Source organism: Clupea harengus, chromosome 11, assembly GCF_900700415.2.
Source record: "Clupea harengus chromosome 11, Ch_v2.0.2, whole genome shotgun sequence".
In the NCBI taxonomy this organism is placed as follows: domain Eukaryota; kingdom Metazoa; phylum Chordata; class Actinopteri; order Clupeiformes; family Clupeidae; genus Clupea; species Clupea harengus.
Window position 1 is genome coordinate 22158029 of NC_045162.1, and position 17940 is coordinate 22175968.

The 17940-nt window shown below is 46.9% G+C and overlaps 1 protein-coding gene across 3 annotated transcripts in view; it reads right to left on the reverse strand.

The window, feature by feature from the left end:
- Positions 1-17940, reverse strand: part of triob (trio Rho guanine nucleotide exchange factor b) — a 64489-nt gene that overhangs the window by 43363 nt on the left and 3186 nt on the right. For all 3 annotated transcript variants that reach the window (XM_031576265.1, XM_031576264.1, XM_031576266.1), the window contains exons 2-10: positions 11699-11773; positions 9469-9583; positions 8541-8733; positions 4107-4580; positions 3731-3853; positions 2972-3163; positions 2178-2309; positions 1608-1838; positions 261-383 (exon numbers count right to left, since the gene is read on the reverse strand). In XM_031576265.1, coding sequence (XP_031432125.1) covers positions 261-383; positions 1608-1838; positions 2178-2309; positions 2972-3163; positions 3731-3853; positions 4107-4580; positions 8541-8733; positions 9469-9583; positions 11699-11773 — 1658 coding nt within the window. The remainder of the gene's footprint in view (positions 1-260; positions 384-1607; positions 1839-2177; positions 2310-2971; positions 3164-3730; positions 3854-4106; positions 4581-8540; positions 8734-9468; positions 9584-11698; positions 11774-17940) is intronic.

Below are 17940 nucleotides of genomic sequence, written 5' to 3' on the forward strand. Positions count from 1 at the left end.
GTTAGGGGTCAAATCAGATCTCTGATAATAGCCCTTTCAAATACTCATGGGCCTTTATAATACAAAACCATGTACTACACTAAAAACATTCTGAGTATAGCAAGACTTTCCTACGTCAATATGGTAAGACTTTTCTACTTTAACATGGTAAGACTTTTCTACTTTAATATGGTAAAAATGTTTCTACTTTAATATGGTAAGACTTTTCTACTTTAACAGGCACCCTGACTGAGTAGAGGCCTGAGGCATGCCATGCTGACCTGAGCCACCTCCTCAAAGTCCTTCTGGCGCTTCTGCAGGGCTCGCGCTCGTTGCAGGGACCTCCCCACACCTGTGTGTTTACACAGGAACACCTCACCGTGGTCCTCAATCCAGTCCATCACCTACACACACACACACACATTTTGACATATCATCAACAAGACGTCATACATCCAATCAGAAATGCAATACATCTGTTGCTTAGTTTCTCAGTCTAATCACCAGCAGAGGGCGATGGAAGAGCATTGTACTATCTGACCACATGCATTTACAGTCAAATATATTTCAGTCATGAGCAAAACTTATGTCTGTACATAAACAGGTCTAAGACTGAAAGATGTGTGTATGTATATACAGTGGGGAAAATAAGTATTTGACCCCCTGCCGATTTCGCAAGTTTGGCCACTTGCAAAGAAATGTGTGATCTATAATTGTAATGGTAGGTCTATTTTAAAAGTGAGAGACAGAATATCAACAAAAACATCCAGAAAACTGCATTTTATAACTAAGATTTGCATTTGTCGCAGAAAATAAGTATTTGAACCCCTACCAAACAGCAAGAAAGCTCAAGGAAGCACATGTACAGGGCCGTCTGAAGTTTGCCAATGAACACTTGAATGATTCTAAGGAGGATTGGGAGACAGGATGTGGTCAGATGAGACCAAAATTAAGCTCTTTGGCATCAACTCGACTTGCCGCGTTTGGAGGGGGAAGAATGCTGAATATGACCCCAAGAACACCATCCCCACCGTCAAGCATGGGGGTGGAAACATTATGCTTTGGGGCTGTTTCTCTGCCAAGGGTGCAGGACGACTCCACCGCATCGAGGGGACTATGGATGGGGCCATGTACCGTGGAATATTGGGCTTGAACCTCATTCCCTCATTCCCTCCCATTGAAAATGCAACCTTAAGGATTTGGAGAGGATCTGCAAAAGAGGAGTGGACCAAAATCCCTCCTGAGATGTGTGTAAACCTGGTGACCAACGACAAGAAACGTCTGACGTCTGTGCTTGCCAACAAGGGTTATTCCACCAAGTACTAAGTCATGTTTTGCTAGGGGTTCAAATACTTATTTTCTGCGACAAATGCAAATCAATTCATAACTGTTATTAAATGCAGTTTTCTGGATGTTTTTGTTGATATTCTGTCTCTCACTGTTAAAATAGACCTACCATTACAATTATAGATCACACATTTATTTGCAAGTGGCCAAACTTGCGAAATCGGCAGGGGGTCAAATACTTATTTTCCCCACTGTATGTACGTGTGTGTGTGTGTGTGTGTGTGTGTGTGTGTGGGTCTGTATGTGTGTGTGTGTGTGTGTGTGTGTGTGTATTTGTTCACCTGTTTGACATCCTGCTGGAACACACATAGCTGCAGACGCTGGTGCAGGCGTAGTTTGCGCTGCTGCCAGGCGTTCTCCAGCTCTCTCTGCTGTCGGAGCACCTCGTGCACCACCTCCAGCACCGCCCGAATTGTCTGTGACATGCTGGCAGAGGGCGACTGTGAGTCTGCACCAGCTACAGCCAGGGGCCGCTGCAGCCGATCCAGCAGAGACTTCCCCTCCTGACTCACCTGAGAAAGAGACAGACAGACAGACAGACAGACAGACAGACAGACAGACAGACAGACAGACAGAGAGAGAGAGAGAGAGAAAGAGAAAAAAGAGAGAGACATGAAATATGTGTGGGATAGTATTACAAATCAGAGTATGGATTTCATTTGGTACCGAGTGTGTGAGATAATGAATATGGATTCAGTGAGGGAACTGGAAAATAGATTTTACAGAAAAGGCAAAGCTTTCAGTTAGGCTACACATGCAGTTCTGTCTGCTTGTAGATGCTCTGGCGCTATGTGTGTGTGTGGGGGGGGGGGGGGGGGGGGGGGGGGTTGAGGGGTGTAACTGCATCTGACCTTTGTATATGCAGTGCTGAAGACCTCGTAGAGGTTCTGATGTTGTTGAATGGCGTCCTCCAGGTCCTGCAGTTCACAGGGCAGCTTCTCCTCCCCACACGCCTCTCTCCATGAGCCTACACTGCTCAGGTACTGCACACCACAGCACACCAGATCAGACCAAACCACACCACACCTCACCACACCAGATCAGACCACACCGCACCACACCACACCACACCACAGCACACCAGATCAGACCAAACCACACCACACCACACCACACCACACCAGATCAGACCACACCGCACCACACCACACCACACCACACCAGATCAGACCACACCGCACCAGACCAGACCAGACCACACCACGCCACACCAGACCAGAGGAGATTAAATCAGACAACATCAGAGCATGTCAGACCACAAAAGAATATGATCTTCAAATTGTCACCATGTTTCTCCAACCCAGTACCCATGTATAGTGAATACGAGTAAGAGCACCGCAACCATTGACAGAGACACAGACACAGAGACAGAGACAGAGAAAGACAGAGACACAGAGAGAGGAAGCAAAGAGAAGGAAACATACAGACAGAGATAACGTGACGTCTCAGGTTACTGGAAGGCTGCAGAGCCCTCCAGCAGGCGGAGAGGTAGAGCGATAGAGAGAATGAGCTAGGCGGAGAGGTAGAGCGATAGAGAGACAGAGCTAGGCGGAGAGGTATAGCGATAGAGAATAGCGATAGAGAAAGAGAGCTAGGCAGAGAAAGGGAGATGGAGAGATAAAGTGAGCTCTGAGGTGGTGCTGACCTGCTCGGCCCGGTGGTGGAAGGCTGCAGCGCCTTCCAGCAGGCAGCTGCGCTCGTCCAGGGCCGCGGCGAAGGCCCTCCACTCCTGCTCCAGCTGCGCAGACAGCTGCTGGATCTGCTGGGCAGACGAGTGGCCCAGCTCCAGCAGACGGTTCCCCAGTGACATGATACGGCTCACGTTCACATACACATCCTACAGAGACAGAGACATACGTGCAGCTTACGCACACATCCCACAGAGACAGAGACAGAGCTATATGGCTCACGTACACATCCTACAAAGACAGAGAGAAACACACAGTGCTTGCATTCATACACACGGCAGAGAGAGAGAGAGAGAGAGAGAGAGAGAAATGGTCGACGTTCTCATAAAAATACAGAGAGTGGGGGCGGGAGAGAGAGGGGGAGGGAGAGAGGGGAGGAGGGAGAGAGAGTGGGTGGGTGGGAAATGAAGAGACCGTGTCAGAGATGATGAGGGTTGAAGAGCCGTCATGTAACATGGCAGCTGAGAGGCTTGGCTGCACCTGTGATTATGGGGGAGCACCTGTCATGTGCTTGTGTGTGTGACGTCCGAGTCGCTGCTGTGTGTCTGTGCTGACGTCTGCATGGCAGGGGTTACAACTGTCATTACAACGTGAGCTGATGTGTCCAACTGCACTGCGTCATATAATTGCGAGGTCTGTGCACTCTCAGGTGAGATCTTCTCAGGGTTCTGTGTGTGTGTGTGTGTGTGTGTGTGTGTGTGCTAGTTGGTGCTCACCATGCAGCTGAGGGCGAAGTGGCTGTGGTCACCCTGCAGCTCTAGGGCGTGCTGATGGTCAGCACCGATCTCTGAGTGGCTGGACAGCAGGAGAGTCTTATTGTGCAGAATCCAGTCCAGCATCTGCAGGCGGGAGAGAGAGAGAGAGAGAGAAAGAGAGCAATGAAGAACGGGGGAAGAGAACGAGAGACAGAGAGAAAAAGAGGAACACAGAGAGAATGGAGAAAGAGATAAAAAAGAGAAAATGTGGGAGAAAGGAGAGGAGAAAAGAGGATGAGTGCACTATAATAAACCTCCAGTAGGGTATGAATACACAACAATTGAGCACACACACACACACACACACACACACACACACACACACACACACACATACCTGTTGAACATCCTGCTCGTACATGCGCAGCTGCAGACTCTGGTCCTGGTGCTTCTGCAGCTGCCACACCTGGTGCATGTGCAGCCTGGCATCCTGCACGCGCTCCACCTGGGCGGACACCTTAGGCGCCAGGCCGTGGGCGTCGTTGCCGTGGAGACGCTGCAGCAGGCGCCGGCCCTCTGCCTCCAGCTCACGCAGGTCGCCGTCAGTGACACGGCTCCTGAGCAGTGCCAGCTCCTCCATGCTGCGCCTCGCACTGCCCGCCTCGCCCGCCAGAGGGCGCTGCTGCTGCTGAGGGTCCATCGCGTCCTGCAGGCGGCTCAGGGCACGGGCTGCATCGGCACTGAAGCTTTCGAAGGCCACGCGCTGCTCTAGCCAGGCCTCATGGTTGTAATGCAGGCTGCCGCCCAGGTCTGGGGTCAGTTGAGACGGCTCCACCAGCTCACAAAGCTCCTCCACCGACACCATGTAGGTCTGGAGACAAGAGAACAACATTAACACACACACACACACGCACACGCACAAACACACACACATAACCTCATAACACATACTGTGGTACCCCAAGCAGTACTCGGGATCCCACAGGAGTTTCAGGACCTTGGAGAGCGCACCCCAAATCAGCACCATGCTTGAGTGGATCAACGCTTACGAGTGTCAGTTAAGAGTGTCAGCCGTGGATCTCATAGTCCAGTCCTTTTCTACCCTTTTTAAGGAGAGAGGAGTGAAGCGAGCTGCTGGCTGTGTCAATGTGAAGACAGGTAAATAAGTAAGTGCCTTGGAGACTGACGCTTGTGTGTACGCCTTCCCTGCCTCTCTCTGCCTTCCTCCCTCGCGCTGCTCTAAGCAGGGACCTTGAGTGTGCTCAATGCAGGGAACAGAGGCTTGGGTCTAGACAAAAGGACTGTGGAACAAAAGGGTAGTATGGCTTGGTGTCAAGAGGCTAGATGTATTTTTCTATTTTTCTGTTTTTCCATTTTCTTCATTTTCCAATACAATGGTTCTGGTTCTTTGAGAATTTGCTTGAGGTATGTGCGCTCCCAATCACAGAAGCTCCAATGACACCAAGTTTGTCCCTGACACAGACAAAGACTTGTGTTGTGCTGGGGTCCCACCCCTCCTACACACACACACAAACACACACACACACACGCGCACGCACGCACACACACGCACACACACCCACACACACACACACGCACGCACACCCCGTATCCTGTTCGTTTGTGCAGCAAGACTGGTTGACTCACTCACACTTCAAAGAACCAGGGTTACAAAAGTAACCTTAATATCTTTTTTCAAAAATTCACTCTGTACCTCACATATGGGAAGATATGGGCAGCTCCCACCTTGCAGACACACCCACCAGGGCTGATCTGCCAGAGGCCAGTGCTGTGAGGAAGTGCATCCCCGATCACTCTGACCCATGGCAACTCTGTCTCCCCCTGGTGGCACTAGCTGGGGCCAGTAGCAGTACCTCAATGTGCCAGAGAAGGCCTAGTTACATCCAGTCTGTAGAATCTTACAAATGTATCAGACGATGCCCAGCAGGCGGCGGCCATAATCTCCTGAAGAGATATGCCAGGAAACAATCCCCTTGACGTAGCCGTGCCCCCTGGTGGAGTGTGCCCGTAACGACACTGGGGAATGCAGACCTCAACTCACATGTGCCATAGCGATCACCTCTACCACCCAGTGGGAGAAGAGCTGCGGAGAGATAGGCATGCCTCTAATGAGAGGGGTTGCCCAAGAGACAAACAGCAAGTCTCCTTTGCGCCATGATCTTGTCTTATCCACATACATGCAAAACGCCTGCACAGAACACAGTGCCTGCAGCCTCCTCTCTTCAGCTGAGGGAGAAGGAGGAGAGCAGAGAGCTGCTAGCTCCAGCGTATCACAGTTTTGGCACGAAGGCCTGATTCAGACATAAGCACTTTATCAGCTCCTGGTGAAAACTGGAAAACAACTGGAGATCACTCACACGCTTGCCAGGGCAAACAAAAACACTGTTTTCAAAGATGGGGTCTTCACGTCTAAGGGCTCAATAGGCTCAAATGGACTCTGGCATAGGGCATCAAGCACAGCACCCAGAACCCACAGCGGCACTAAGGACCTGGAAACCAGTCGTGGCCGGTGTGCCCCCTTCATGAAGCTGATGCGTTGAAGCAGAAGATGAAGCATCCACTGTGATGGTGGAAAAGGCCCTGCCCTGAAGGAAGCATGACACATCTGCCACAGAGCACTGCAATGGCACTCGCTGCCATTCATCACACCATCTTTCAAACACCTGCCACTTCCAATCACACAAACATCTAGTGGAGTGGGCCCTAGCACTCTGTATGGTGGAGACCACCTTTGGGGGGGCCGGGGGGCTGAGATTCGACCTCTCTCGGGTCAGGCCCAGGCCTCTGGGTGAGGATGATACATTTCCCCTTTCGTCTGAGACAACAGTGCATAATGGAGGGTCCACTGTTTTGGTGTTGTCTGACCGGACCAGAATATGATGGCCCTTGAAGAAAGGGAGAAATGGTTGAGTGAGAGAACGTATGAGTTAGCATAGCAGCACACAAGTTGGGAACAGAACACTAGCCAAGCAATTTAGCGCGTAAATGACGGTTGCGGTGGGGTAGAAGCTGGGTAGCTAACCACTGCAGCTAGCTGCTAGGATAGTTGGGAAGCAACCACAGGCTGGAAACTCTGTCTCCGAACTCACAGTATCCTTGACAGTTCCTCCTGTGAACTAGCCAAATATCCACTCAAGAGCTGCAGAGGGGAGCTTTTCTTGTGAGTGACCAGAAGCAGAATGAGGAGAGAGGGACGCGTGTGTGCATATATAGGAAGGCCAGGACCCCGACACGTCACACGTCTTTGTTTGTCAGGAACAGACTTGATGTCATTGGAGCTTCTGCAATTGGAGCCAAATTTGAAAGTAGAACTACTGCCACGCTAAATTTCTAGCCAACTCACAGTCACACTCACACTCACACAGACACAGACACACACACAGACACACACACATTCTTGCTGTTAATGTTACCTATGCTGTGATACAGGAGATGATGAGGTTGTGTTGTGGTCTGATAGTTTGAAACAGGGTGATGACAATGTGATGTGTATCGATGCTACTGTTGTTGTAATAACAATGTACAGTGAAGATAATTCGGCCGTTGCTGATGCTAATCTTGATACGAGGATGCTGTGCTGTGATGCAGGTAGATGCAGGTGTGGTTTGGCTGGTAGCTGGAAGCTGCTTGCTGTGTGAGTCACTCTGTCTGAGTGAGTTCTTCTGAGTGAGTGGAGCTAAACAAGAGGTGCAGCATTGAGAGCTGATGCTACGCCCACACACAACCACACTCCATCTGCTTTACTTCTGATTTCTGAGTCTGTATGTCTGTGAAAGAGAGGGTTTGTGTGTCTGTGTCTGTGTGTCTGTGTGTGTGTGTGTGTGTGTGGGGGTGGGTGCGCACTTGTGGGAGTGTATGTGAGAGTGTGTGTGTATGTGTATGTGTGGTGTCCATTCAGTCTGAAACTTGAAAAAGCTTTTATTGATTACAGAAGGAATATGCTCTATGAAATTCCAAATTCTTTTCATAACACAGCAAAAGGATGATGGACTTGTTAATGTCATGAGGGTCCAAACACACACACACACACACACACACACACACACACACACACACACACACACACAAGTCTTTGGATAAGTAGCTCTAAATCCATTTTAACATTGTGAGACAGCAACAAGAAGCAAACAATCCACACAGATGATGCATAATTCTCCATGGCAACATCTCAAACATGACGTGGACAAGTGCAGAAGGTTACATGGTTCTTAGATTGCAGTGGTTTTTATAGCCAACCCTTTGAATCCACCTCCCGTAATTAATCCTAATGATTCTCAGGCTCCCACAGGCAGTGGGAAAGAGGGCAGGCGCTCTAATTTTAACACTTTTCCACTGCAATGACACACACACACACACACACACACAGACACACGCGCACGCACCCACACACACACGCGCGCACACACACACACACACACACACACACACACACACACACACACACACACACAGAGCTGTGCATGTCTCTGCGGTACTTTCACCACTCCGTGTGAAAAACACAGCCAGACACAGCACAGGCTCAGAGAGTCAACTGCTGTTACCTTTCTCCAAGTCCATGTACTCATTCATCTTACTTAGTTTCAGTGAATGACAGATTTCTTTCCTAGAGCTCTCCGTGTCAGGAGCACACACACACTACATCTGCGTGCAAGTGTGAGTGTGTTAATATGGGTGAGTGTGTTAATAAGGGTGAGTGTGTTAATGAGTCTGAGTGTTTTAATACGTGTGAGTGTGTTAATAAGTGTGAGTGTGTTAATAAGGGTGAGTGTGTTAATAAGTGTGAGTGTGTTAATAACGGTGAGTGTGTTACCTCAAACTCGAATTTGGTGCTGCCAAGGGAGCTGCGGTGTTTGAGCCAGACGCTGTCGGGTTTGATGATGAGGGCGGTGTGGACGCAGCGGGGGAAGGAGTCCTGCAGCGTCTTCAGCAGGGGCTTGATCACGTCCCACCGGGAGCCCCGTGTGTCGACGATCACCGTGAATCCATGCCGGCACGCCTCCTCGCTGCCACACACACAACGACACACACACACACACACACACACACACACACACACACACACACACACACACACACACACACACACACACACAGTGTTAATGCTTAGGTAAAACCCAAACAAAACACACTTTCACATTCAGACACATCCTAAACACATGTGCGAGTCCTCAGAAGAGAACTTCACGCAGACAGTAACTAAACACAAATACAAATAAATACAAAGCAAACCCCTCCGTATCAACATCTAAATTAAACCGAAACAGCCCCTCTAAAGCATGAGAAATGTATCATTGTTATCCAACCATAATTAAAAAACAAACAAACAACGCTACTGTAAATAAACAAAGCATCCAAATTCTCCCTGTGCGTTGTGACTAATGCTGTAGCAGAACCCTTACCAGACATGTCCCAGAGTGAGCCAGCTTTAATATCCACTATTCACACCTCATTCTGCCCCGATACCGATACAGCGCAACTGCCTGCCTGAATACAGCACTGCACTGATTAATACTAGGCTCATTAAAGGAACGAAAGACTGAGGGGGAGAGAGGGAGAGAGACAGGGAGGGGGGTCTCTCTCTTTTGCAGAGAAAGAGGGAGCAAAACAAGATAGATAGATAGTATGTGTGACTGTGTGCATGTGTGTCTCTGTGTGTGTGTGCATGTCTGCACATATGTATATGGGTGTGTGTGTGTGTGAGAGAGAGAGAGAGAGAGAGAGAGCTCTGAGCTCAGTACCTTGGGACAGTGGCGAGATAGTCCAGCAGGGGGCGTAGGTCTTCCTGTCTGAGGCGTTCAGGGTCACTGGGGGCCGGGAAGGTGAGGATGGGGCCCCCTCTTCGATCTCTACCCCCTACACCCCAACACACACACACACACAGAGCATCACACAGAAGGCCAAAATATACACAAACACAGGTATCTGAGATCTCACTAGCCATTGTCTTTTGACTTTTTAGTAAGCACTACTCCCCCCCCCCCCTTCTCTCCATTGCATAATAGATGCTTAGTGAAGAATCACATTGCTTCCTAAAAGCAGGTTTTAAAATGAGAACTGGGCAGTATGGTCACTCCTTGAAATGTTTTGGGCCTTAAAAATCCTGACCACTGGACCAATGTGCAAGTACAGATTAAACCTCCATGACTATATGTGGGTCAGAGCCCAACAGACCCAAACTCTGTGAACTCCCCCCATGCCGCAGATCGTGTGAGCTGATCCAAGTGCGCTGTGAGCTTGGCAGGTTCGAGCGTCTTCAGAGAACACGGCGCCCCATTTTCTACCATCTGCACGGTACAAATGCCTCAGCTGTGATTGACAACGTCAGTGTAGAAACGAGAGAAAGAGAGAGGAATCCAGATCAATCCGTCTAATGCAGGACGAATAAATATATGGCGTGCGTCTCACAGTCAGTCGCTGCATTCAAACATACCCCGACAGTCGTCTCCTGACTTCTACCTCCTGCTGTGACTGTAATGTCCTTCTGATCCAGCAACTGAAGCTGTATTCATTCACTGAGTGAGTAAATGTAATGTAGCACTAGGCTAAATCTGGCATAAGCCTACAGTAAAACAATAAAAGCGAAATGCCGTGATGGACTGAGATGATTCATGCAAATCTACAGCCGAGGGTGCCTATAGCCTATGAGCCACTGACTCTTCGGTGATATGGGAAGAGAGAATAGTCTTTCTACTGTTCTACAGTACAACTTTAATAACTGTACTACTGTAATAGCCTAATATTCTACATACATTGCATAGAGCAATGGTTCTCAACTGGCCTTGGGACTCACAATTTCCCATAGTCATTAAGTTGCAGCACAAATTTCATAGAATTCAAACCATAAAATAAACCTAAAAATATAAACATAGGGCCTACATTTTTTCCTGCGTTCATTGTACATTAGCCTGTGTCTGACATCAGATAGATTTTTCACCACACTATCGAGCAATCTAGGGACTATTTGCCACAATTTAATGATATTCTTAATATGTTTTGATGATTTCCTTACAACAAACAAAACTGCATATAACATAGTTAATGACATGCTAACCGCAAATGACAAGAAAATACGTTACCCAGCAATACAGCAATTGGCTCAACATTTAACTTTTCTAATATAATTATGAATTCTAACACAAACATTCAACTAGGCCAGTGGCATCGCTGCTGCTCTCCCCGCTCACATACAGTAAGCTATGAACTTTGTTTATTTCCGAGAGCTCCCGTTTCCCTTTGTGACTGATCGTGCGTTCAGGCAGCTGGGGACTGGTAAAGTTCCCATTTCGGAATATTTCACTTCCAAGTTGAGAGCGTTCACATAATGGCAACAAACAGGCAACAATATTCACAGTTAGGTAACGGAAGGTGGGCTAGCTAGCCAGAAGGTTACCATTACATTAATTACGCAAAAGTAAACTGTAAAGTATCGTTTAACATCACCTACGCTTATGAGCACAACTTAAATAAACAATGAAGCGACCTATTTGTGCGCAGAGCAAGTAGATGTTTTATCTTTCACCACAGACGTTGCCATGTCGAGTGACATCAAACCTACTTCTCTGAACTCACAAAAACCTTCCACTTTCCTAGTGGGATGTTCCGAGTTTGACAGGCGTTCAGGTGTATTCTCCCACTTGGAGGTCAGAACTTTCCCAATTCCCAGTTCCTCATGAAGGCATGATACCCACAAAGACAGGGCTTTTCCATTTTTAAATAAAAACTACTGTTTATATATTTTCTACAAAAGTTATTAAAGTTCTGAAGGAACATAGACACTCCGCCGACCCATTCAGAATGATTCCACTACCAACTTTTAGGTTGTGACCCTCCAGTTGAGAAGCACTGGCATGTGTTCCATGACTGATGGAAGATCGTCCATAAGGCTCTGATGATCACCCGGAGACTATGAGAAAGGTGAGGCGGTGCATCAACTGCGGTGCAGCTGAGGTGGGGAGGTGTATTACTCACCTGACAGGAAGGCCACCTTTTCTCTCAGGATGGGAAGCACATCTACTGCCCTCAGAGGTTCCTTCCTGTGGGAACCTGCACACAGAAACACAGGCTTACTATGGGGTTACAGATCAGGCTTACTACAGGTTTAGTGCAGCTGGGTTACTGGAGGTTTAGAAAATAGGATACTGCAGGGTAACTGCAGGGTTACTATGAGGTTACAAACCAGCCATAATGCAATAAAAAAAAATTAGACATCCGTTAACAGTAATTATAATGAGTGATAATGCCACTAAAACTAACAAGCTACGTCTACTACTACGGATTCCTTCCCTTCCTATAATGCTTTCAAATCCAATCCTGACAACATAGATAAAGTAACTACTAACACTAATTTAGAAAAATGTCTAGGGGTTAACAGTCATATGAAAAGGTAGATATATATCAGCTGTGCTCATGTGGATAAAGGCACTGATATTTATTTCACACACAAGTATACACAGTATGAAGATAAACCTAGATATGACATACACTGTCGAATGATTAACAGAAAACAGATAAACATAGACTACCCCTGCCAAGAAAAGAGACCATATGAGGATATCAGGGCGCCCAGGGGCACATTTCATGACATCACTTCCTCTGACTAAGGAGAGGATGCGTGTCCTTTCCTTTGACTCAGCAGAGGATGTGTTTGTGTGTGTGTGTGTGTGTGTGTGTGTGTGTGTGTGTGTGTGTGTGTGTTGGGGGATGGCAGGATTAGCCGGGACATGATGGAGGAATGAAAAGGAGAGGAGCCGAAGCCATTCTGAGTCAGCTTTAACACAGGGCCATCTTCCCCCTCTACTCGTCTCCACTTCAAACTCATCTGTTATGCGCACACAACCGTCATCGAGAAGAGGAAGAATCTGGGGCAGATCAGCACCATATGGGGAGTGGATCTGTATGTGGGGGAAAGCCCTGTTGCCTTTTCACCCCTCGAGTCATGGCAGAACTCTGACAGCCATGTGTGTTTACTTCATCTGAGTCGAAGCACAGATCTGGAGACTGTGGATGTATGTGACGTTACAGTGAAATTACAGTCCCAGAGCTGCGCAGTGAGTGAACCTCATGCCCTGATCCCTTAAGAGATCAGATAGCGACAGACGGTAGCACCAATGGGTTGCAGGGTGAGGGTTCGAGCCACGGTGCTTCTCTCAGTGCACGTTATATTGATGCTGTGACTCAAACTGGAAGTGGGGTTTGGTGGGGTGAGTGCAATGGAGAACACACCATGTAGGTTACACCTACATACTGTATGTCCGTGCAGTACAACAGCATTCAGCACACCACTGCGCAGGACTTCAGCACCTTGGAGAGCTCCCTCATCTCTTTTCTCTTCCTTCCTCAGAGGGTGAAGAGGGACAGGAGGGAAGTGTGTGTGTATGTGTGCGCATGGGTGAGCGTGTATGTGCGTTTGTGTGTGTGTGCTTGTGTCTGTGTGTGTACGCATGTGTGTGTGGGTGAGAGAGTGTGTGCCAGCAGAAGCTGCTCGCTGTATTTCGCTCGTTTGCTTCGTATGTATCACCTAGCCTGGCACTGCTCACACATGTTCACTGCCAGGGAAAACGGAGCTCAAACACAGTCTCGATGTTGCCAGTTTAAATGGCATCACTTAACCAGCTCAAAAAGAGCTCATTTGGAGAGAGAGAGAGCTGCACCTCTGATCTCCAACCCTTTCAAAGTCCAACACTTTTAGCATGATCTACAACTCTTCATGTTAGTTCAATAACTGTTGTGTCTCTCTGAATTCTTAATTAATTTTCAATTTCATGAAGAAAGGCAATTAAACAAAGACATAACTGCCTTTTCCTCATGTACATATTTTTCCTCCTTTTTTGTTATTCTGTAAAGAGATTATTATTCCTCTGCATACATCTCACAAACACAACCAGAAATGTGACTAAGTGTCTTGCTTGGACATCACACCATCTGATACTCCAAAAATATGGTTATCAAACAATGTGTGGGTGTATTTGGAGCTTGGGATTCAGGGATGCTAGAAAATGCATGTGAGTGAGGGAGAGGAGAGAGAGAGAGAGAGAGAGAGAGAGAGAGAGAGAGAGAGAGAGAGAGAGAGAGAGTGAGTATTTGTGCATGCATGTGTGTTTGAGTTGGACACTACATTAGTGTCTCCTATCTTGGGTGCTACTAAATATAGTGCTGCCTCAAAGGCACAGCTGTACCACTTGCAGTGTGATTGAGAATGTGAATAATACAGGTCTACAACCACAGCTATCTTCTGACAATGCATCAGAATCGTCTACATCATCTACGGTCTACAGAATCTGCATCCCGTACATGTGGTCTAGTTTCATAATCAGGACTACAACTCCAACTCACCCCAGCACCATGGGTTCTAGATTCATGGCCAAGTCAAGAGCCACAACAGCCAAACAGTCGAGTTATAATCAGGTCTAGAACTGCCACTCACCATAGCACCACCGGTTCTACATTCATAACTAGGTCTAGAGCCACAATGGCTAAAGAGAGTCTAGTATCATAATCAGGTCTAGAACTGCCACTCACCCTAGCCGCCTGGATTCTAAATGTATGACTCGATCTACAGCCCCCCGGCTCTTCACAGCAGCATGGGGTTTAGCTTTGTGGGCAAATCATTGACACTAGATTTCTAATCTACAGCAATGGTCTGAACCATCTACAGATGAATGGGTTCTGTGTTCAACTCGTTCATCAAATCAATTCAGTTTGACTGATTCATTCAGTGGCATTAACAATGAGTAATGTCTTGAGGTGTTGAGGCCTAAACCTTCCTAGAGTCGGCCTGTTGTGCTAGTGGACCTAAATAAACTCCCTTTTAATAGCAGGTCACCTTGAGTGGAACCTGGCCCAGAAACAGTCCATTATCGTTTACAACAGTACCCAGTGCAAACCCTTTTAACTGGAGCTTTAAATGGATCCTGAAAGATTGGGCATTTGACCTAGCCGCCATCCTGTGTGGCTGCCTTCACTGCTGACCTACAGAGAGACAGAGTTGGCACACTGTGTCCTTATGACAGACGGAAAGTGCCTGGACTGTGTCATGATGTTTCCACAGGGGGTCTTTCAGCAGTCACAGCCATTTCCTAACTTCTATTCTAACAAGTTGTATTGAATTGGAAAATCCTGAGACCTCATACCACCAGCACCACCACCCCCACCACACACACACATACACACAAACACACACACACACACACACACCCCCATCAACAAGATCAGCCAGCAATCAGTTCAGCCTCTCATACCCAAACTTGCTTATTTTAGTTTGATGGGTGAAAACCCTGCACTCCCCACGATCATGTTCCAGATCTTTCCTTAATACCCACTGGACTCACAACAGGCTGCAGCTTTGCTTACGCTCCACTAACTGTTAATGCTGATCCCCATGGTGATAAAAGGAATGACTGTTTCTGTACCCCCACCCCCACCCCTACCGTTTTACACCACCCCCACCCCCCACTGCTCTCTCTCAGAGCTGCAGCAGATGCCCCTGCCTGTAGTTGACATCTCCGTTGGCAACCATTCCAATTCCAAATACTGGCCCCAATGGGTCTAATGGTCAGAGTGGCCGACCCGGATCGACCCGTTTGGACTGGTGACAGAGGGATCACACCACTCTCACACCCGTTAGAACATGGCCTTCTCTTTTCCCTAACCCCCCTGTTTTCCTCCCTCTCTCTATGTCCCCAATTCTCTACCCTCTCTCTTTCTATGACAAATGAATGAATACATTGACTTAAACTGCTGTTCCATTCATCCACTTAAAAGAGACATTACGCAGGTTTCGAGCATTTTCAGATTTTTTGTAGGTAGCTAGTTTTGGTAACGTCCTCAATTTTATTTGCATGATATATGTTTGTGTGGAACATGTAAGCAAAGCGTCAAAAAATATATTGCCAAAATACATTGGTTCACAAGCTGGGTAGATTTTATCAGTGCAAACTTTGCTGTTGTTGATATTTGCGAGGAAGGTCTCTTTGGCTGTTACCTACTTAGCTTGCTGTTTTTAGCCAACAACTCCATAATGCATCTTTAAGCGATCATATTTAACATTTGATGTAAACAGGGAAAACATTAAACTTTAATGCTGATTATAGTGTGGCATATCTTATAGTCAAATGATTTAACTCTTAGCTCTGTCTTTCATCAAACCTCTTATCAGTTCTCAGCAAATTGGAGAGGGTGAGACAGGGCACTGGGAAACAAACACTTTGACAGAAACATCGTCAACATCTTAAATCATTACTCTACAATGTCAACAAGCAACACTATTATTAATATAAATAAAAAATACTACATTTGTGGCCATCTTCTCCCTTTACTGTAATTGTTTTCAGCTACCTCCATTAAGGAACTGTGTTTGAGATGCAAGATATACCACTGTAAATTGGATTAGTACGGCAGAAACAATCTCATGGCTTCGAAGCTCAGCACAGCAATTGACAAACTATCTGACTCTTGTTGACTGTATCCTGCTAACACCAAAGTGTCTGCTAAATATCTGCAGGTAATTAAGAAGTGAGAGGATCCTGAAGGCTGGCGGTTGGTGTACTTTACCTGCTAGACGAATGAGCGCGGTTCCAGTCTGGGCATACCGCCACTGAAAACCCTCAACACCGCTCATGTTCAGAATCAAAACACACACACACACACACACACTCACTTACACACACACACACACACATTCATTCACCTGCGAACTCACACACTCACACACTTCACAACTGAGAAAACTATTTACACACACAAACACTAAACATCCCAACAACCGAGAGGAACACTCACACACACTGACTCCTTCTTTAAAACACTTCTCTCTCACACACACACCCCTAAGACTCAGGCTGTTAGTCAGCTTTGACTGTCCATAAATGAGCTGTCTTTCCAACAGAAGGACGGGGGTGCACAAGCGTTACCCTAGCTACTCCTGCAACCTGGCAACTCTTAAAGTTAGACCCCAGCTGAAGACTTTGTGTGTTTGAATGTGTGTGTATGTGTTTGAATGTTGAATTGTTTGAATGTGTGTGTATGTGTATGTGTATGTGTGTGTGTGTGTGTGTGTGTGTGTGTGTGTGTGTGTGTGTGTGTGTGTGTGTGTCTGCGTGTGTGTGCGTGTGTGTGTGTGTGTGTGTCTTTGACACAACTGTGATCTCTGTCAGGGCCAGAACTATGACAGAGTTTGCAACTATATGGGTGTCAGATGGTCAGCTCATCTGGCCTATCAGTGGTGGGGAGGACCGGCCAAGCTGTGGCTGCTGACCAATCGTCGGAGAGGAATTTGCACGGGCGTTCCAAGATGTGTTCTCTTTCTTTCTGTAAATCTTCCTTGCACATGTGAGCAAGCATGCATGTACAAACAAACTCTCTCTCTCTCTCTCTCTCGCTCACACACACACACACACACACACACACACACACACACACACACAATAAAACAGGGACCAAAAAACAGACTGATTGAGGTTTTCCAGGTTGAGCTGAGCTCTACTCGCAGTTTCCCTTGAGGACTGTGGTGCCCTTGGTTTGCTTGCACATCAATGCTAATTTATGGAGAACTGAGTAATAGACCCTCTGAATGTCTCATTAAAACCTCACCATACAGAACAGTAAAGGCAGGGGGTTGGAAGCTGAGAAAGAGAGGGAGAGAGAAAGAGAGACAGAGAAAACAGGGGACGGATCCAGGATGACATTTTTTTTGGCCCTGAAACTATGCAAAAGCCATTAATTTATATTAGGGGTTCTTAATTTGAAAACATGCTCCATTAATTTTATCTTCAATTTAGCCAAGCCCTTAGTTAACCCTTAGTAAAATGTCCTGAAATATGTGATACAAGGCATGATTACGGTCTTTTCCTGAGTTCATCAAAAACCATGGGATTATTGAGTAATATAGGAGTTGTGTGTTTAAAGATTGAAGGCAATGTCTCAATTCTCCTATATGACAGATAGCTTGAATGGAAAGTTCAAGGCCCTACTCAAAAGGCCAGTGTTGACTATGAATAGAGCACTTAGTGTGGACCCTCTTTGTGCATATATACATATGAGTATACGAGTAATTAGCGTACTTAGAATAGAGCAACAGTATCGTTGGAAAATTGATTTCTAAATTCACATTTTCAGAGCATGACATTGCTAGCAATATTGCCAAAAACACCAGTTAGCACGTTAGCAAGCTTTTATCAGTTGACCAAAATTCCTCATTGCTAATTTATAAAGAG